Here is a 21,308-nt window from a genome sequence, read left to right as displayed (position 1 = left end):
CATGTAACAATTACCTGTCATCCCTAGAGGAGGCACTCAGGCCCAAGTTAAGCAAGCTCACATCCCCTCATCCCACCGGCCCACCCACCCCTCATTCCCCCAGTGTGTTGGAGGCCTCTGGGATGGGCATGGAGATGGCACACACTGACCTGCATAGCTCCGCCCCGTGCTCATGTTGGTTGGAAGCAGTGTCCATTTGTCAGTGACAGGATTGTAGTACTCCACCGAAGCCAAGTTGCAGGATCCATCATCCCCTCCAACCACATACAGGAGCCCATTCACTGCACAGACCCCTGGGAGTCAAACAAAAGCCATAGGAGACATCACAGCAGGCGCACCAAGAGATCAGAATTGATCAAGAGACAAATCCAGAGAGCCTGGGAGGCTCTTTTCCTCCCTTCATGGTAAGACAACGGAGATTTGGCTCCGGAGGTTTGAGTTTGCTAAGTGGAAGAAAATATTGACAACAGCCACTGGGCTCCAAGGATCCTTCTTCCTAACAAGATCATTTCTCTGACCAGGGGGTCTGATTACTTATAACGTGTATGCCCTCCACCACACACATACCTACACTATAAGTATGTAGAGCATATGGGCACAGACCCCTCTCTACTGGAAAGGTGTACACAGACCTCCTGTGCCAGGCCTGAGCTAGAGAATAAAACAATTCAGGGGACTTCATGCATGCTACTACTTCTCTGCTGCTAAGTTTTTCCCGGATAAGCCCTATGGTGTATCCACACTGTGTGATGCTGATGGTTATGTCTGTAATCCCTTTACAAGTCTGGGGTCTACATTCACACACAGCTTCCAGGGATGAGGAACAGCTCCCACCCTGATCTCAGAGTGAGATGGGTTTTGGGCAAGGTCTCATGCAGCAGGGTCTAAGGCGTACGAAAATGTAATTAATTATTGCTCATTAAGACTTTCAAAGGCCATAGTCCAATATGTTGTGTGTTTTTCAAAATTAGATTAAGGGATTGGTGATACTCCAAAAAGTAGCAATTACCAGTGTTGCTGAAGGTACTCTCAAATACTGGTGAGACGATAAAATGGACACCTTCCTGGATGGCATCTAAAATACATGTGCTCCCTCTAATTAAAAAAGTCCACTTCTGGCCAGGCACAGTGGCTCACACCTGTAATCCCAGCACTTTGGGAGGCCAAGGCAGATGGATCACTTGAGCCCAGGAGTTCAAGACCAACCTGGGCAACATGGTGAAACCCTGTCTCTACAAAAAATACAAACATTAGCCAGATGTGATGGCACATACCTGTGGTCCCAAAACTCAGGAGGCTGAGCTGGGAGGATCTCTTGAGCCCAGTAGGCAGAGTTGCAGAGCCAAGATTATGCCACTGCAATCTAGCCTGAGAGGGCGAGACCCTGTCTCAAAAAAAAAAAAAATCCATTTCTGGCCTTTTATTCTAAAGAAATAATTTTAAATGTGTGCACTGATTTAGCTATAAAGACCATTTATAATAACTAAAGTATTACTTATGGTATAGAAAAGATGGAAATAACCTGTGTCCAATAGTAGATTGCTTAAATTATGATATAGTCATTTAAAATAATATCATATAAGTAAGTTTAGTGTTGTAATAAGATATTCATGAGAGATTGTAAAGTGAGTTTTTTTTAAAAAAAAACAGGTTACAAAATAGTGTTATAGTGTAATTCCATTTTTGTTATTAAAAAATAGAAATATCTATGCATGAATTTTATGCAAACACACATTTACATCTAAACTGAATTCCCAGGTTCTAGATAGACTAGCTGCCTTAAGGGTCCTGTAATTCTTTGCTCATGTGGCTTCAAGCCAAATGAGAACTTCTATCACAGCAGGCTTAGACAACGAGTAAATTAATAAACATCCCCTCAGCCCCTGTTTACACTTCCAAGTCAGACACGAATGGGCTTAGCAAACAGGTAATATGAGAATAATGAAAATGGATCTGCCTGAAAGTCACCTGTGTGTCTTTCCAGCCTGGGAAGTTGGGCTAAGCCAACACTGTCCTAGAGCAAAGAGGCATAAAGGTATACCGACACAGTACACAACCCACAAGGTAAAGCTCAAAAAGGAAATAGCTTAAAAGGGGCCTCATACTCCAGGAAATATAAACCTAAATACTCTACAGTAAATCATTCCTACAGGAAGGCATAGGAGACAAGAAGGAAAGGAGAGACAGGAATACAAAGAACGCAATAAGGAAAGGAGAACTGATCAAGGGTCCAACTGTCCCTGCAAGGAAGGAGACTGGTTTCAAGTAGGAAATGAGAGGTTCTCCTAGCCAGGCACTGGCAAAGAAAAGATAGAACCAAGTGCCATTGTCTGGCCCTTGTCCACAGAGCCCTGAGCTTAGCTACCTACAAAGCTGTCGGGCAGGGGGTACTGACGGCAACCAAAGGACTTTTCCAGGTCTGTGCTCATCCGTGTGTGGTAAAAGTCATCACCCTTCAGTGGGGAGGAAGGGGATCCTCTGCATCTAGGTTGCAGGATCTGCAGCTAGCTTTCGGGGTCTCAATTTCTCCCCTCCTCTAACCGAGAGCCCACCTGGAAAATGGACACTCCCTGTTCAGGATATACACTCAGCTCCAGACCCTGGGAATCTCCCTGCTGTTTAGAGCCAGTGTCTTCAGGGAGAAAAGGCACACGACCCCCAAAGGGGAGATGGAGAGAGCAGTCATTACCTGCATTGCGCCGGCACATGTTCATGTCTGCCACTTGCTTCCAGGTATTTGTTCCAGGATCGTAAACCTCAACGCTCTTCCTCACCAAAGGCCCATCATGCCCACCTGTGGCGTACAGCTGTCCGCTAAGCACTCCAACCCCTGAAAGGCAGAGCACAGTGTCCCAGCCTCAGGCTGGCTACAGTAACCAGAAATCAGGAGGCCTGGGGTCCAGTCCTGGACAGCCCTGACCAGCGAGGGGACTTGGGGAGTGCCATTTTGTCTCCCTGGACCTCAGTGTCCTCATCTGTAAAACAAATATAATGACACCCTACCCGCCTCCTCATAAGACTCGCAAGCTCAAAACTTTGAAGTATAAAGCAAATGTGACCCAAATTCTGTTTTGAAAAAACATAAATATATACATACATATATACATACAGGGGACGATGTTCATAAGCAAAGAAAAAAGGACAAAAAATACTGAAAGAAATCCATTAAAATATTAAGAATAATTATTTCTGAGTGGTAAATTACATTCATTTTCCTTTTTTGCCTATCTATATTGCCTAGTTTTCCTACAATGTTGTATTACTTACTCATCCTTATATTAGTTGATTAAAAAGAGTTAAAAATTGAAACTAGCGACACAGCAAAAGTGCTGAAATTATTATTACGGAGGCCTCCCTGCTGGTCATGTAAGCAGAAGCTGACCTTTCTGCCCACTTCTCTCCTCCTGAACTGCAGAGGGCATTATTAGATCACTAACCATGTTGATCGGCCTGAGCTGAGTGCTAGAATTGCTTCGTTTACAAGTTTTAGTATAATCTTTTAAAATCCTTTTATACAACAAGACGATGAAAGCCATAAAGAGGGAAGACAGCACAGTATCTAGAAAGTGCAACTGACCTGGTAGCTAGGACACCTGTGTTCCGGACTTGCCTCTCTGACTTGCTCACTGGGTGACCCTTCCCCTTTCTGGGCCTCAGTTTCCCTATTTGTAAAGGGAAAGAGTTGTACTAGATCAGTAGTTCCCATGGACCACAGACTACTCCACTCCGTGGGCAGGCTGCATCTCAACGGACTGGGAAGCTTTTTACAAGATAGATTCCACACTGGTCAGGAGTCAGAAAAAGTTCCTCAGGTGACTGGGATGTGCAGCCAGGTTTCAGACCCAAGAACCAGACTTGTAAACTATAACTCCATATGGATGAGGACTGTTTTTACCTTGTCCTCGTCTGCTTCCCTGTGCCCCACGGCAGTAGGTTCTCAAGAAATATTGCTTGAATGACAAAAATATAAATTAATAAAATCCCTCCCAGCAATGACGTGGGTATGCTAGTGGCTCCCAGCAGTTGCTCTAAACTAACAGCAGATGGCGCTGTCGTATCAACAATGGCTCTCTCTAACTGACAGGTTTAATACAATTAGTTGAGTTCCAAAGCTGCCTCACCTTCCTTTCCTCCATGCTCAGCAGGAACACGCATTCCCTGAGAGAGGGCCTCTTTTTCCCCTAACCATCTGGTAGCATTGCCCACACCCTGCTGAGGAAGCGAGCTGCCTTCCAGGCACTCAGGCAACTCTGCGTCTGCCCTAGTGCAGCCTCATCCATAAACATTCATGCAGCGGCGTCCTGGACCTAGAGCCACAGGCGCCCCTGGCACCTCAAAGGGCCTCAGGCAGCCAAAGGCCAGGGCCTCTGGTCTCTGGGTCTTCAGCCAACAAGAACACCCACCTTGATAAGTATGTGGGTTCCCAACTCCAGAGGTGAGACTTGCCCAAATCTCACGAAAGTGAAGCACTGAAGAAAGGCTGACCTGGGAGTCGGAGGCCAGGGCTCTGACAGTAACCTCAGGAAAAAGGCTTGGTTTTGATTTCCTAAATCAAGGTCAGTGTGCCTCCCAGGGACACTGCACTCCCAGGCAACAGACGTGTCACCCTCCAGGTCCTCCAGGGTAGGTAAGAGACAGGAATAGGGCCAGGTGATGTCCACCCAGCAATAACCATTGCAGCAGCTTGGCAGAGACAAAGCAGCTGTAGTCTCCAAAGGCGGCTCCCTCCACAGAGACAAGCCTGAGCTTCCTAACGCAGGTCTGCCCTGGCGGCTTCACGCCCGGCTGCCTCCCCAGGCTTTCGGCCCTAGGAGCGGTCACGCATCTCAGGGTGTGCTGCCCCAGGCATGCTGAGCTCTCACCCCTTACGTCACAACAGAGGATTTCTAGGGAGTACGAAAAAGACTCTACCAAAACTTTAGAAACCAAAATTTCCGAAAGAGGTTTACGACAGGAAAAGAATCATGGGATTTGTGGATTGACTTGGTTCTTAGGGAACATCTACTACAGCCCTACAACCCACTCATTTCACATATAAGGAATTAGAGGCCAGAATAAGGGAAGGGATTTGCCCAAGGAAGGTCATATGGCAAATGAGAGCAGACCCAGCACCAAGTCCCGGGCCTCCTGACTTCCAGGCAATGGCTCCACATTCAGGAAGGGCCAACCTGTCAGAATCAGCAGAGACAAAAATTCCCTAAAAATAGCACTCCAAACACAAACACTTCTTAAATGGCATCATGCAGATTTTATTTTTGAAACCAGTGAGCACACAAAGGCTCTTTAAAAATATTAAAATAGCATACTTTTTAAAGAATGCTGAGGAAGTGGTCATATGTTTGGTACTATAAAATGAGATCACAACTCAATCTCCAAAAATACACAAAAAAAAAAGAGAGAGAGAGAGAAAGGAATAACATTGTGGGAATGTGGCTACCCTTCTCAGAAGTCACACAGCCTTCCCGCCAGGATCAGATTGGTAATCAGTCACCACTGACCACAGGAACCAGCAATAAAGAACCAGTGGACTGATGCCTCTGTCTGCCCTCAGACCCTTCCCTTTGGGCCTCTAAGACAATGGATGGGAAGACAAAGCAGGGGAGAAGGGGTTGTTGCTCCGCTTCCTGAAAAATCCCAAAGGACCATAGAGCTTCTGGTTTTCTGACAAGAAGTAGAAGTGGAAACCTTTTGGAAAGTCATTTTCTTCCCATGTTGGGGAATGCATTGAAGTGAGGAAAAGTGGGAGCAGGGGACATAAGTTATCTCCAAACATGAACACTAATAGCTTGGCTTTCAATCCCAGACAGGCAAGCTCAGCTTTGTCAACTGAAGACTTGTCCTACTACTTCAGAGGAATAAGACTGATAATTTAGGGATTTAAAAAACTAACTCTGGAGTCAGCATTACTAATTATATGACCTTGGGCAAATTACTCAACCACTGGCAGCCTTCCTTTCTAAATCTGATAAGTGGAATTCATATTGTATCCACATTGTAGGGCTGTAGTGAGGATTAAATGGATTGAGGCATAAAAAGTATTTGTTAGGACAGTGCCTGGCACATAGTAAGCCTTCACTTTCAAAAGATGTAAACACCTTCATAGAAACATAAGCGATGATGAGGAGCGTATTATCTCATCCATTCTCTAGTGATCCCCCAGGAAAGGTTAACTTATAAGTGCTGTGTCTAGCTGCAAAGGTGCTAGTGGGATTATATACAGCAAAACGAAAGAAGGAGGAGTTAAAATAAAATGTTAGGTTGTTGAACCAATACCCACTTGTGACTGACTAAAGAAATCACAGATTACACAAACAAATGGAAAAACATCCCATACTCATGTATTGGAAGAATCAATGTCATTAAAATGACCATATTCCCTGAAGGAATCTACAGATTCAACACAATTCCTACCAAACTATCAACATCATTCTTCATAGAATTAGAATAAACAATCCTAAAGTTTATACAGAACCAAAAAAGAGCCCGAATAGCCAAAGCCAATCTTAACCAAAAAGAACAAAGCCAGAAGTATCACATTACCTGACTTCAAATTATATTACAAGGCTATAGTAACTAAAACAGCATGGTACTGGTACAAAAATAGACACAGAGATCAATGGAACAGAATAGAGAACCCCGAAACAAAGCCACATACTTAAAACAAGCTGATCTTCAAAAAAGTCGACAAAAATAAAACAATAGGGAAAAGACACTCTATTCAATAAATGGTGCTGTATGTGGCTAGTCACATACACAAGAATGAAACTAGACCTCTGTCTCTCACCATATACAAAAATTAACTGAAGATGGATTAAAGACTTAAATGTAAGACCTGAAACTATAAAAGTCCTAGAAGAAAACCTAGGAAAAACTCTTCAGGGCATTGGCCTAGGCAAAGAATTTATGACTAAGATGCCAACAGCAAGTGCAACAAAAACAAAAATAGACAAATGGAATTTAATTAAACAAACAAACAAAAAGGCTTCTGCACAGCATAAGAAATGATCAACAGAGTAAACAGTCAACCTACAGAATGGGAGAAAATATTTGCAAATTATGCCCCCAACAAAGGACTAATGTCCAGAATATACAAGGAACTCCAACAACTCAACAAGGAAAAAACAACCCCATTAATAAGCAGGCAAAGGATATACATACAGACATTTCTCAAAATAAGGCACTCCAGTGGCCAATAATCATATGAAAAACTGCTTAACATCTGATGATTATCATCAGAAAAAGGAAGATTAAAGCCACAATGAGATATCATCTTATACTTGTCAGATGGCTATTATTAAAAAGTCAAAAAAGGCCGGGTGCAGTGGCTCACACCTGCAATCCCAGCACTTTGGGAGGCTGAGGCAGATGGATCACGAGGTCAGGAGATCGAGACCATCCTGGCTAACACAGTGAAACCCCATCTCCACTACAAATACAAAAAATTAGCTGGGCATGGTGGTGGGTGCCTGTAGTCCCTGCTACTCAGGAGGCTGAGGCAGAAGAATGGTGTGAACCCAGGAGGCGGAGTTTGCAGGGAGGCGGAGCTTGCAGTGAGCCAAGATGGCGCCACTGCACTCCAGCCTGGGCAACAGAGTGAGACTCCATCTCAAAAAAAAAAAAAAAAAAAAGACATTAGCATGGTTGCAGAGAAAAGGGTATGCTTATACACTGTTGTAGAAATATAAATTAATACAACCTCTATGGAAAAACAGTATGGGGATTTCCCAAAGAACTCAAAATATAACTACCATTTGACCCAGCAATCCCACTACTGGGTATCTATGCAAAGGAAAAGAAATCATTATACTAAAAAGACATGTACAGTCGTTACATTTAAAGCAGCACTATTGACAACAGCAAAGTCATATAACCAATCTAAGTATCCATCAATGGCTGATTAAAGAAAATACAGTATGTATACACCATGGAATCTTATGCAGCCAAATAAAGGGTGAAATTATGTCCTTTGCAGCAACATGGATGGAGCTGGAAGCCATAATCCTAAGTGAGATAACCCAGAAACAGAAAATCAAATACCGTATCTTCTCACTTACATGTACAGGCTAAATAATGGGTATACATGGACATAAAGATGAGAACAATAGACACTGGGGATTCCAAAAGGGATGAGGCTGGAAGGAGGGTGAAGGTTGAAAAATTACCCATTAGGTACAATGGTCACTATTTGGGTGATGGGTACACCAGAAGCCCAAACCCGACTGTTATGCAGTATATCCATGTAACAAACCTGCACATGTACCCTCTGAATCTAAAATGAAACAAACAAAAAAAAAAAAATGTAAAGACCCACTTGTGAGCAAATCAGACACAGCCAGCATCCCGAGGTTCTCCCATACCTGCGCCACTGCGACGGGTGCTCATGTCCGCCACATATGTCCACTCATTGGTCGCTGGGTTGTACTGCTCCACAGTGCTCAGACACTGGCGGGAAGCTCCATCATAACCCCCAACAGCATATAGCTTCCCTGCAACACACAAAGTGGCTGAGTGTGGTGCCAGGGACACTGGCATGAAACCAGAGCTCAGCTAAAACCCTATCTGCAACCAACTGGGGCACCCTTACCTCAGAATTCTGTTCCCTCTTTCTCCAGGGGACCACCAACTTACTCCTCAACCAAGCAAAGCATCCTTCACATTTCTTCACATATTCTACTTGCTCTTAAGCCATGAGCTCCTTAGAAGAAAACACTGAACATTCTAAATAAGCACCCCCAAATACCCAGCCCAAAGCTATGGCCTGGCACCACTGGGACTCAACATAATCTTGCTGGTGAATTAGGTTAAATTTTCTCTAGAACAAGGCACCAGCACTGGATAGATGGAAAGCTAGAAGGCCCCCAGCTATACGCAGGCAGACCACCTTTCTGGCTCAAGGCTTGAAATAGCAGATGAAATAAATATGGAAAAATCTTCTTCAATGAGAACCCAAAACCTGTCTTAGCCATTGTCTCTACCCCTTCCACAACCCTGGCAGGTACAGTGTGTGAATGGAGTGTTCTTTGTACATCGTGGGCCAGGGTGGCTGGAATTTTTCTGCAGACTACCCTGTGATCTCTGAGCCATACACAAGAGCCCTGAGGTGCCGTCATCTACTTTTAAATTAAAATACCATTAAGCTGCTACCCAAGAGTATCATTTCCGCCTGGGGCTGAGAGCTGACAGTGAGGCTGGACGCAGGAGGAAACATTTGGCATTTGAGCTATCCCAAAGCAGAAATTCAAACATTTTGGGTTTAAAATTTAGTCTTAAAATGCAGTGGGATGGTCTCTTCTGTGGGAACAGAGGGAGGAGTCACACTAGTTGCAGACTAAATAAACATCGCCAAATGCAAATCCATTTAACAGGATTACTTGGTAGATTTTTTGGTCATATGTGCTTTCTTGATGGATAGACACCAAGAATACTACTAGTATTTGAAAATCCGCAATTATTTTAAGTTAGAAAGATTCTCAGGCTCAAACCTATACTCTGCTACCAGAACTACTGCTGTATTATCAAATGTAAAAATGTTTTTCTTCTATCATCATCGAGCCTGGCTTTATTTTCTGCCCCAGGGTCCTCTCAATTGACCCATCTAGAAGAAACAAACACACCCTCCCCTCAGTTCTGCACGCACCGGAGTGAAAATTTTTTAAAAACCTGACTAAGCAGCCCTTCTATGGTCCAGGCTACTTGTACGGTGTGTGCTGCTTCAGATGCGACAATCTCCATAGCACACTCTCCGTTCTCTTGGGGAGCTTCTGCCTGTACTCTGATCCACACAGTCTTTTCCTAAATAGCTATTCTTCGAGGCAGCCAGTAGCAAATTATTGCGATTTCCTCCATTTTTTTTTTTCAGTGTCATTCAAACTGTATAGCCATGGTAATGAGATGATGAGAGGGAGGAGAGGAAGCCAGACACTGCAGAGAGCTGTCTCTTCAAGGCCACATTGAAGCAGAGTCCACTTAAGTTCCTCCCTCAACATTCTCACCACAGCTGTAAATTGGACTCTGCTGCCCCAGGGTGCCCACAGCCGAAAGAGCTTCAGATTCAGGAGGGGCAGAAGAAACAAATTCCCAGCCTGTCTTCCATGTCAACAGGGTGTGCTACAAGACAGCACTTCTTCCACATACAGAACATGCTCACAAAAGCTTTTGTCAAGGGGAGTATTTTAAATTACCACCATTATGGCACCTCCTCTAACCCCCATCAACCATTCCATCTGCATCAGCTGAAAAAATACACACTCAAGGTTCCTCCTTCAGTCTATTAACAGGGATTTGCTATTTTTAACCCCTACTCTATTGTTTGATATTCCTGGCTAAGGAACAAGAGAAGAAATGAGAAGGTGGCTAGACAAAGCACTTATACTTGGCAGACAAATCAATTTCTGTTCCACCAAGAGAATGAGATTGCAAGACACAATTCACCTTGGAAGGAGGACAAAATCCTTGCCCTCACAAAGATGACTTATTTAGTATGTTAGAATAGTATACCTTTAAACGAAAACTTAAATTACACAATACCAGTGCAGACTGAGAAATACAGTGCGAGAAAAGAATATTTCTATGAATGTCTAACTCGCTGAATGTTACGCTGTCCCCAGGACACATTTGTGTTTGCATGTGTATTCTTGAGTATGTACATGAGAGATGGAATGTCTGCACACATGTCTGAATGAACAGATATTCCATCTAAATTCTCACACTCGCACAGGTTGATGAATCAGTGTTGTCCTGCAAATAACATTTTAGTTCAAGTAATAGTCTATGCTTTGGTACACTGAATTCACACATATTTACAGAACTCCTACCTACTGGCATTTGTCAGCATTCTGAAGGGGCATAGCACAGTGGAAAGAGCACCGGCTTAGGAGTCAGAAGACCTGAGTTCAAGGACAGGCTGTGCTATTTACTGTCATTAGAATGTGGGGCATCTGGAGGATGGAGAAAATCTGAGTCCTGCCTATCTCCTTCACAAGGGTTTTGCAAACAAAACGAGAGACTAGACGTGAGAGTTTTTTTTTTTTTTTTTTTTTTTACAAACGAATGTGTACCATCTGACCAGGCCCGAGACCTCACCACGCCCTCCTGCCTTACCCTACACAGCTTTCCTGACTAGAGCTGGACTCGATCACCAGCCTGCCCTGCAGAGACAGTCATCAGACCTAAGAAGACGTGCCTACCTCACCCACAGTTCTGTTAATGTTCAACATATGAATATGAGGACAAAATTCATTAAACACATTTAATTCTCCCTCCACTACATTATCCTCCTGGGTCACATGCTGACTATAGATTCCCTACTCCCTTCCCCTCCCCAACCTCCAGCAGAGCTATTGACAAGGGGCCAAACCACAGGCCGGCATTTCCCCTCTGGGCTCCTTCTACTCCCCCAGCCCAGCTCCACCACGGGCCAGGAGCTCCACCACCTCTCTGAGTCTCATCTGCTGAATCAGGATAATAGTACCTAACTCAGAGGAGTGATCTCAGGAATAAACCAAGGTAGAGGAAGCACCAAGCAGGATGCTGGACCCAGGACAAGGCCTGTGGGCCAGATAGGCCTGGCCACCGGCCACTGCACCTCCTTACCCTCCACAACGCCCACACCCACACTGCTCCGCCGCGTGTTCATCGGGGCCACAAAGAACCACTCGTTGGTCTTGTAGCTGTAGGCTTCCACCGATGCTAGGCCTGGGAGACAAGAGACTCATGAGACTTCCATGGCACCAGGCCTCACCCTGCTGTGTAAGAAGCAGTGAGGATGGGGGAGGAGTCCAAATGCAGGGGCTGGAAACCTAAATGTATGGCTCGGTGCCACCTCTGAATCACCATGTGGCCTGTGGCGACTCCCTCAAACACATCTGCAGTGTCTACCTGCGGGGACTATTAAGACTTGACCCAGAGAGTGGGCTGTGAAAGGACAGGGGGTGTGTCTGAAATGCATGGCAAACGTAGATCATAAAAACTGCAGAGTGAGATACTTTGATTCCAAGTAGTCACTTGAGGTAGCCTCACTGAACACCTATTCCAATCCCCTTTCCCCCAGCTTCGTCTATCTTAGCAGTGGAAAGCTAAACACTTGCTTTCCAAGACTCCCTCGCAGCTAGGGGTGACCAAGTCAATGAGACCTAAGCAGAAGTCTATGGGGATTTTAGAAACGGCCTTTGCTTTTCTGATATAGATACCATTCTCCCCTGGAACACAAATGTGTTGGCTGGAGGTATAACAGCCATCTCATGATCATGAGAAAAAGGCCAAGAAAATCTAATCTTAAAGAATGGGGTCTCAATGTCCATGAGCCACTGGACCAACTCAGCCACTGCTAACCTCTAGGCTTCTTGTTTCATGAGTAAAGCAAAATCCCTCATGTTTTAAGGCACAGTTTAATCAGGTTCTCTACTTATAGCCAAAAGTAATTTCCAAAAGAAACAATGCACCACTACCCTTTCGTTCTCTGCCCCACTCACTAAAGGCAGCCTCCAGAGGGGCTAAAGCCCTGGAATTATATGAGTGAGGCAAAGAGAAGGCTGAGAAAAATCCCCAAATTGTGAAGACACAAATAAAAATTCAGAGAAGTAAAAAAACACTGCTTTTCCCCTCCCTGGGGGCCAAAGGATATCATATTAGTTTAATAGAGCTACTGTTTACTGAGACACCTACCTGGCAGCATGAGCAGAGATGAGATCACCTCTCTGAGTTTATGTCAACTAATGGTTTCGGGTTGAAATTTTGAAGCTAGATAGAGTCCAGAGGCAAGAAGGCTCACCTATGGTGAAAAAGCCTGGCAAAGCTTCAAGTGGGGTAGTAGAAAGGGCAACAGAAAAAATGGGCAGCCTGGCCCACTGCGTGACCTGAGCCAGGTTTCTTCCAAGTGCTGAACTCAGCTCCCTCATCTGTCTGGCAGAGGATTCAAACTGGAGGCCTGAGGCACCCCCCAGCTAAGCATGCTCTCCTTCTAAGTCTCATCTTCCCAGACACTGAAAAGTAGGAAAGGGACTCTTCTGAGTCCTAGAAAGCCTAGTACATGGGCAGTTACATATTCTGTGTGCAAGAAGGCCTGGCTCTTCCCCTGAAAGCTGGATGAGGCAGAAGGGTGGTATCTCCCTGGGGCAGTAGCTACACATGGACAGAAAGTTGGTCCAGAACTGGCTGAATAAAACAGGGTTTCACGGAGGGTGTGTCCCAGGCTAGGAGGGGTTGGGAACACACCCTGAACCTACCAGTACTGCCATCAAAGCCTCCCACCGCGTAGAGCAAGTCATTGAGCACCGCTGCGCCCAGCGTGCTCCGGCGCTCCTGCATGCTGGCAATGGATGTCCACTGGTCCTTCACGCCGTCATACACATCCACTGTCCGCACCCGCAGTGAGCCATTAAACCCTCCCACGGCATACACGTGGCCAGCCATGAACACCACACCTGAGGCACAGGAAACCGAGACATCAAGGTCAGGTCAGGCGCATGACTGCTCAAGTTGATGGATGACAATGGAGGAGCAAGACAGACACAGGAAAAGTCACCACCGAAGATACTTTAGATATTTGGCAGTCATGGGATTCACTGGATTTCTTTCCTACTTGCTTTTCTAATTTTGTCTGACTCAAGTAAATACTTGAATCAGCTTTAACTCCCCAAGCTCATAAGAACTGACCCCAAAAGAGCCAAAAACTGTGCAAGTGGCCGGGCGTGGTGGCTCATGCCTGTAATCCCAGTACTTTGGGAAGCCAAGGTGGGTGGATCACCTGAGGTCAGGAGTTCAAGACCAGCCTGGCCAACATGGTGAAACCCGTCTCTATTAAAAATGCAAATATTCGCCAAGCATGGTGGTGTGTGCCTGTAATCCCAGCTACTTGGAAGGCTGAGGTGAGAGAATCACTTGAAGCCAGGAGGCGGCAGTTGCAGTAAGCCAAGATCATGACGCTGCACTCCAACCTGGGTGACAGAGCAAGACTGTCTTAAAACAAAAAAAAAAAAAAAAAAAAAAACTGTGCAGGAGGGAAAAGAAAGGGAGCCTGAAATGCACAGATGCTTGAGGAAACAAGGAGTAGCTCACGACTTCTGGCACAGAGTGGGGACCAGCAGGGGAAAAACAGCTTGCAGAACTGGGAGGCTGCTCACCTGCTCTGCATCTTCTGGAGGGAAGCTCAGCAATCTGATCCCACCGGTCCTCCTCGAAATCATAGCACTCCACACTGCGGATTGCCTTGGGTGCCTGGCCGCCAACCACAATCATGACCTCCAGAGAGACAAGTGGACATTAGCGGGGTCTCCCCAAAATCTGGATTTATGGTATCCCTGGTACTTCCACATGGCTTATCACTCAGGGTCTGTGGATGATCCGAGATGCCAGTTTACAGAGCTACATACATGGAGATGCTGCCCCTAGTCACCAACAGGTATGAGTATTCAAGAAAAGTCTAACAAGCATCTTCCCACAGAAACACAATCATAAGTTCTATTTCCCAAATGCCCCACTAGGGGCTATCTTGTGGGTGTGTGAAGCCACGTAGGGCATCATCTGTAATCTCAGTGTCCTCAAGATTGGGAATGGGAGGTGCTAAATCTTATATCAAAACAAACTTGAATATACTTTGAAAAAGAGTGCAGAATTTGGATGCATTTTTTAAAGTATTATTCAAAAGTATTTCTGAATGCCTAGAATGTAGGGTGCACTTTTGCACTGCAGTATAGAAAAAACTTGTGAAAAACTCCTGTGAGGTGGTTATTACAAAAGTTATTAAACTGATGATGTTCTGAAAACTAGTGCTAGCAGTCCTATTTCCACAAGTAAGGTAGTAGCCGCCATTGCCAGGCACTATGTGAAATGTGTTGTCATTTACTCGTCACCACAGCTGTGAGGTAATCATCATCATCCACATTGACAGATAGGAAAGTAAAGCTCAGAGAACACATTAAGCGGCCCAAGGTCACACAGCTAGGAGTGTAGGCAGAGACTGAAATCCAAGTCTATCTGACAGAGGGTGAGGCCAGCCACCCCCGCAACTCCTGCTCTAGAGACAGGATCCAAGCAAACACAGCTGGTTGCATCTGTGTTTGTCAAAACACAGGTCACTTTCCATTAGTAAGTCATGAAATCAATTTAATGGATTATGACCAGCATATATATTTTTAAAAGTACAATAATAAGAATATTATTTCATGAAATATTTGTTTTAGTTGTACACACTTACATGTGTCTTCTGGATAGAAATTTAAATGCATTTTGTATTGCAAGGGCATGGTCAAAAACAATGAAAACTACTGCTCTGGTTAGGTTAATAGAACTGCAGTACTTAATTGTGGTATCACTGCTGTGACTTTGGTCACATGTTATTAATAAATAAATATTAAAGTACCAGTTACCTATAGTTTACATATTTTAATAAGCGTGTGCAAATTCATAGCTGTCCCCACAATGATGTCACTCTCACTCAATGGCATTCCGATATGCTTTCTTGAGTGGAGAGAAAGGGTGGAAGTTACAACCAGCAAATTCATTTGATCATTACCTGTAGCTTGTCTCCTTTACCCAGTGGTTCTCAAACTTGAGCATACATCAGAATCACCTAGAGGACTTGTGAAAACACAAGCTGCTGGGCCCTGTGCCCAGAGTGTGATTCGGTGGATCTGGAGTGGAGCCCAGAGGCTGCCTTTCTAACAAGTTCCCAGGTGCTGCTGCTGCTGCCACTCTAGGGTTCATACTTTGAGAACTACCTTTTTAATCCACACTGTGTAGATTTCCTGATGATATGCCATGAAAAACTTTTGCCATTATGAATTATCATAGGGCTTTTTACTTCCCCATGATGTATTTTTGGGGAGAGAAGTGCCCATCAAACTCTGTGTGAACTCGCAGGAGCACATCCCTCAAATGAACACTTCCCACCATACGGGAGGCAAAACCAGAGCTCACCATTACTACAGATCAATCTTTTATTCCCCAATATTCCAGAAGAGGCTCACCCACTGCCATGTGGGTGGTCACTGGTCATCAGATTTAGTCCACAGCTGTCTGTCACCAAAAGTGGGTGACCAGTGTTCAAAAATTCAGATATCAGTTCTGACTTCTAAAGCATTCCAAAGGAACCCAGGACACAAAGCCCAGCCTCGAGCTGCTGCTGCTGCTGCTTCCAGACAGAAACATTCTGTTCTTGACTTTCCTGGGTGCCTCAGTTCAGAGGGCCCACTGCCCTGTGTCAAGAGTAGCCTTTTTCAGAGTAAAGATGAATTCTACATTACTTCCCATCTGGAATTCTTTGCTTAGACAGGCATCCATGAACAGTTCAAGGGGGATGTTAATGAGCACAGCCCCTTGGCAAACTCCAGACAATGCCTAATCTACTCTTCAAGGGCAGAATTACGTGCTCGTAAATATGCCCAGAACTTGCATTGTCTTTCCGGTTTTGAGTTGGTAAAGCCAAACTGAAGGCAAATATTGCAAGATTTTCTTTGAAATCTGATTTCTGAAGCTGAGTGAGAATAAAAGCAGTTTTAAGTTTTCTTTCTGCAAGGACTTTAGGCACCCCACACCCTCCCACGTGCTGTTCCCTGACTCGAAACCTTCTTCCCAACTCTGAGCGCTCTGCCTTAACACCTGCTTATCTTTCAGGTCTCAGTTTACATGTTATTTCCTACAAATGGACTTCTCTGGCCTCCAAGTCAGAACTACACATCCATCCTCTGAGATTTCACCTGCCCTGTGGGTTCTGCATTGTGCTGGACCATCAGTGACTTGTCTTTTGCGCCTCTAGACGGTGAGCCCTGCCTGGGCAGAAGATGTATCTGCCTCAGTCACCAAGATAACTCCACAAACTTATGTTGCCAGGTAAAAGTGAGGGCTCAAGTATTTGTTTGGAATAAAGAATACATGAATAAAAAGTAAACAGCACATGCAAGGAGTTCAACAACAATACAGAGTTTTTAAAAATGAAAAAAGAAACTAAACTAGAATGCCATTTTCTTTAGTTAAAATATGTTGGAACACCAGATTAAAATTCTGGAGACAGTGAGGAAAAAACAAGCAAAATAAAAAGAGAAAGTGAGAGCTTTTTCCATCTTTTGACTCGACCACCAAAAGAAAGTTTGCTTATTCTTGGCATAAGCTATCCAGCTTCTTTTGTAAATTTAAAAAAAAAAGGGCAAAGTTTTCAGGAACCCTCACCATGCCCCAGAAACTATCTCCCACCAGGGAAGTAGAGGGTACATTCATATTGGAGAAAATCTACCACTCATCTCTGAGAATTTTCACAGAAACAGTGTTACAGAATGCAAATTTTGTAATGTTAAAGTAAAGCCTCAGTAGAAAGACAAAAATGATACACGACAGCTAGGTGCAGTGGCTCACACCTGTAATCCCAGTACTGTAGGTGGCACAGGCGGGTGGATCTCTTGAGTCCAGGAGCTCAAGACCAGCCTGGGCAACACGGTGAAACCCTGTCTCTACAAAAAATACAAAAAACTAGCTGGGTGTGGTGGTGCATTGCCTGTAGCCCCAGCTACTTGGAAGGCTGAGGTAGGAGAATCACCTGAGCCCAGGATTTTGAGGCTGCAGTGAGTTGTGATTGCAGCGCCACTCCACTACAGTCTAGGCAACAGAGTGAGACCCTGTCTCAAAAAAAAAAAAAAAAAAAAATAGGATACAAGATAAGGTTTTCAAAACAAACTTGCCTTTGAGCTCATAAAACCACTGGTAAGAGATGACTTTAAACATACGAAACTTGTACAACTATCTGAGAAAAGGAATTATGAGGTTTTGTGGGATAGGACCATCAGTTTCAGGGGTAGCTCAAGGCAGCGGGAAGAGCAGGTATACATCTGCTTCTCTCACAGGCATAGGAAACTCAATTTTTTTGTTTTATTTTTAGTTGGCATATAATAGGTACACATATTTATGGGGTAGAGTGTGATGTTTGGATATATGCATACATTGGGTAATGATCAAATCAGGGTAATCAGCATATCTACCAGCTCAAACACTTATTATTTCTTTGTGGTGAGAACATTCAAAATCCTCTCTTCTAGCTATTTTGAAATATACAATACATTATTGTTAACTATAGTCACCCTACTGTGTAATAGAACTCCAGAAGGTATTCCTCCTATCTAACTGTAACACAGTATCCATTGATCAGCCCCATCTCCCTTTCCCCATCTCCCCTCCCTCCTCCCTTCCACAGCCTCTGATAACCACTATTCTGCTCTCTACTTCTACAAGTTCGGCTGTTTTAGATTTCATATATAAGTGAAATCATGTGGTGTTTGTCCTTCTATATGCCTGGGTAATTTCACTTAACATAATGTCCTCCAGGTTCATCCACGTTGTCACAAATGACAGGATTTCATCTTTTTATTTATTTATTTATTTTGAGACGGAGTCTCGCTCTGTCACCAAGGCTGGAGTGCAACGGCAGGATCTTGGTTCACTGCGACCTCTACCTCCCGGGTCCAAGCAATTCTCCTGCCTCAGCCTCCCAAGTAGCTAAGATTTCAGGTGCCTACCACCACACCCGGCTAATTTTCTGTATTTTCAGTAAAGACAAGGTTTCACCATGTTGGCCAGGCTGGTCTCAAACTCCTGACCTAAGGTGATCCACTCGCCTCAGCCTCCCAAAGTGCTGGGATTACAAGTGTGAGCCACTGTGCCCAGCCTTTTTATAGTTGAATAGTATATATACCACATTTTAAAATCCATTCATCTGTTGATGGGCACTTAGGTTGATTCTGTATTTTAGCTATTGTAAATACTGCTGAAATAAATATGAGAGTACAGATATCTCTTTGACATGCTGATTTAATTTCTTTGGATACATACCCAGTATTGACTGCAGGGTCATATGGTAGTTCTATTTTTAATTTTTCCTGGACCCATACAACCAACCAATATAGAATCATGAAGAAACAGAAAACTCAAACAGACCAATAACAAGCAACAAGATTGAATCACTAATAAAAAGTCTGCTATCAAAGAAAAGCACAGAACCTGACAGTTTCACTGCTGAATTCTACCAAACATTTAAAGAAGAACTAATACCAGTTATTCTCAAACTATTCTAAAATACTGAAAGGGAGGGAATCCTTCCAAATTCATTCTTTGAAGCCAGCACTCCTCTAATACCAAACTAGACAAGGACACGACAAAAAAGAAAACTATAGACTGATATCCATGATGAACACAGATGCAAAAATCCACAACAAAATACTAGCAAATGAAATTCAACAGCACATTGAAAAGATCATTCACCATGATCAAACGGATTCATCCTAGGGATGCAAGGATGGTTCAACACTACACAAATGAATAAAAATGATACATCACATTAACAGAATCAAAGATGATCATTTCAATAGATGCAGAAAAAGCATTTGATAAAACTCAACATCCCTTCATAATAAAAACTCTCAACAAATTAGAAATAGAAGGAAAGTAACTCAACATAATAAAGGCCATATATGAAAAACACACAGCTAAAATCATACTAGAAAGGGGAAAGTAGAAAGTTTTTCCTCTAAGAACTGGAACAAGACAAGGATGCCCACTTTCTCCACTTCTATCCAACATAGTACTGGAAGTCCTAGCCAGAGCAATCGGGCAAGAGAAAGAAATGAAGTACATTCAAATTGAAAGGAGAAAGTCAAACTGTACCTGCTTGCAGAGAATATGATCTTATATATTAAAAAGCCTAAAGATGCCACCAAAAAACTATTAGAATGAATAAATGAATTCATTTATTCATTATACACTAATAGCGAACTACCTGAAAAAGAAATAAAGAAAAAAAACTCATTAACAGTAGCTACAAAAAAATAAAATACCTAGGAATAAATTTAACCATGGACGTAAAAGATCTCTACAATGAAAACTATAAAACATTGATGAAAGAAATTGAAGAGGACACAAATAAATGGAAAGATATTCCATGATCATGGATTGAAAGAATTAATAAGGTTAAAATGCTTATACTACCTAAAGCAATCTACAGATTCAGTGTAATCCCCATCAAACTACCAATGACATTCTTCACAAAAAAAATAGGAAAAAAAATTCTAAAACTCATATGGGACCACAAAGGATCCTGAATAGCCAAACCATCTAGAGTAAAAGGAACGAAGCTGGCGGCATCATGCTACCTGACTTCAAAATATACAGCAAAGCTAGAGTAACTAAAACATCATGGTACTGGCATAAAAACAGACACATAGATCAATGGAATAAATTAGAGAACCTAGAAATAAATCCACACATTTACAGCCAACTGATTTTTGACAAACGTGCCAAAAGCACACATTTGACAAGGTGTTAGTACCCAAAATGTATAAGGAACTCAAACAACTAAATAACAGAAAAACAGATAATCTGATTCAAAAATAGGCAAAAAGATCTAAATAGATATTTCTCTAAAAAAGATATATGAATGACCAACAAGTGTATGAAAAAAAATGTTCAACATTACTATTCATCTAGGAAATGCAAATGAAAACCACGAGACATCACCTCACCCCAATTAGAATGTCTACTGTAGAAAAGACAAAAGATAACAAATGCTGGCAAGGATGTGGAGAAAAAGGAACTCTTATGCCCTGCTGGTGGGAATGTAAATTAGTACAGCCCAGTATGGTCAAAAGAAATCCAATTTTTACGGTAGGTGTTGCAAGAAGCCATCATACATGGAGCACTATACCCACTATTGTGTTGATCATACAGAGTAAAAAGAATAAATTTCTTATCATGAGTGCTAATGGATACTTGTTTCCATGGATACCTGATGTTAGCAACCAGTTAGGCAAATATAAGTATTTCCCGCAGTCTACACGTATCACATCTTGAAATCACAAACTTCTAGCTACTTAAGAAGACCACAAGATGTCAGAGAAAGAGACGTGAACCATTCTCTCCTATATGCCCTCATTTTATATTTCAGAAACACTCAGGCCCAGGGAGTTCTTTCTTTTCCCAACACTCCTAAACCCCAATATACTTAAGATTAATATGTCTTCATTAGAAATTAATCAAATCAGCCTATTTAATGATCACTATTTTTAACATTTATCTTTCAAGGTAACCCTGAGTAAGAACTATCAGTCATCTAGGAATCACAAACTAAAGAACTGGCTCTAGGTGAACAATTGTGCTAGACTGAACATAATTTAATCACTCTGGTGAACTGCAGCATACGTAGGAGTTTGGCAGGGTGCCTCAGGGTTCTTGATCCCAAGTCTTAACTGTCACTATGTTGAAGGCTGCAGAAGTTCTGGTGAATGGAGGTTCTCTGGTTGACAGATTGAGTGAGCTGAACTCCACTGTAGCAG

The 21,308-nt window shown here is 43.2% G+C and overlaps 1 protein-coding gene across 14 annotated transcripts in view; it reads right to left on the bottom strand.

Annotated features, from left to right (window-relative positions):
* LOC105467094 (kelch like family member 3) overlaps positions 1–21,308 on the bottom strand; it is a 270,346-nt gene that overhangs the window by 8,105 nt on the left and 240,933 nt on the right. For 12 of the 14 annotated variants that reach the window (XR_003014725.2, XM_071098389.1, XM_071098391.1 and 9 more), the window contains 6 exons: positions 14,121–14,238; positions 13,224–13,421; positions 11,593–11,694; positions 8,358–8,486; positions 2,690–2,830; positions 150–293 (listed from right to left, as the gene is read on the bottom strand). Coding sequence is in view for 12 of the 14 variants with exons in the window: in XM_071098389.1 (XP_070954490.1) it covers positions 150–293; positions 2,690–2,830; positions 8,358–8,486; positions 11,593–11,694; positions 13,224–13,421; positions 14,121–14,238 (832 nt within the window). In the remaining 2 variants the exon portion in view is untranslated. Of the gene's footprint in view, positions 1–149; positions 294–2,689; positions 2,831–3,577; positions 3,663–8,357; positions 8,487–11,592; positions 11,695–13,223; positions 13,422–14,120; positions 14,239–21,308 lie in introns of those variants that run through there. The other 2 variants (XR_011624657.1, XM_024788171.2) reach the window with 2 other exon arrangements.

This window comes from Macaca nemestrina, chromosome 6, assembly GCF_043159975.1.
Source record: "Macaca nemestrina isolate mMacNem1 chromosome 6, mMacNem.hap1, whole genome shotgun sequence".
In the NCBI taxonomy this organism is placed as follows: domain Eukaryota; kingdom Metazoa; phylum Chordata; class Mammalia; order Primates; family Cercopithecidae; genus Macaca; species Macaca nemestrina.
This window is presented reverse-complemented; position numbering and strand designations above follow the sequence as displayed.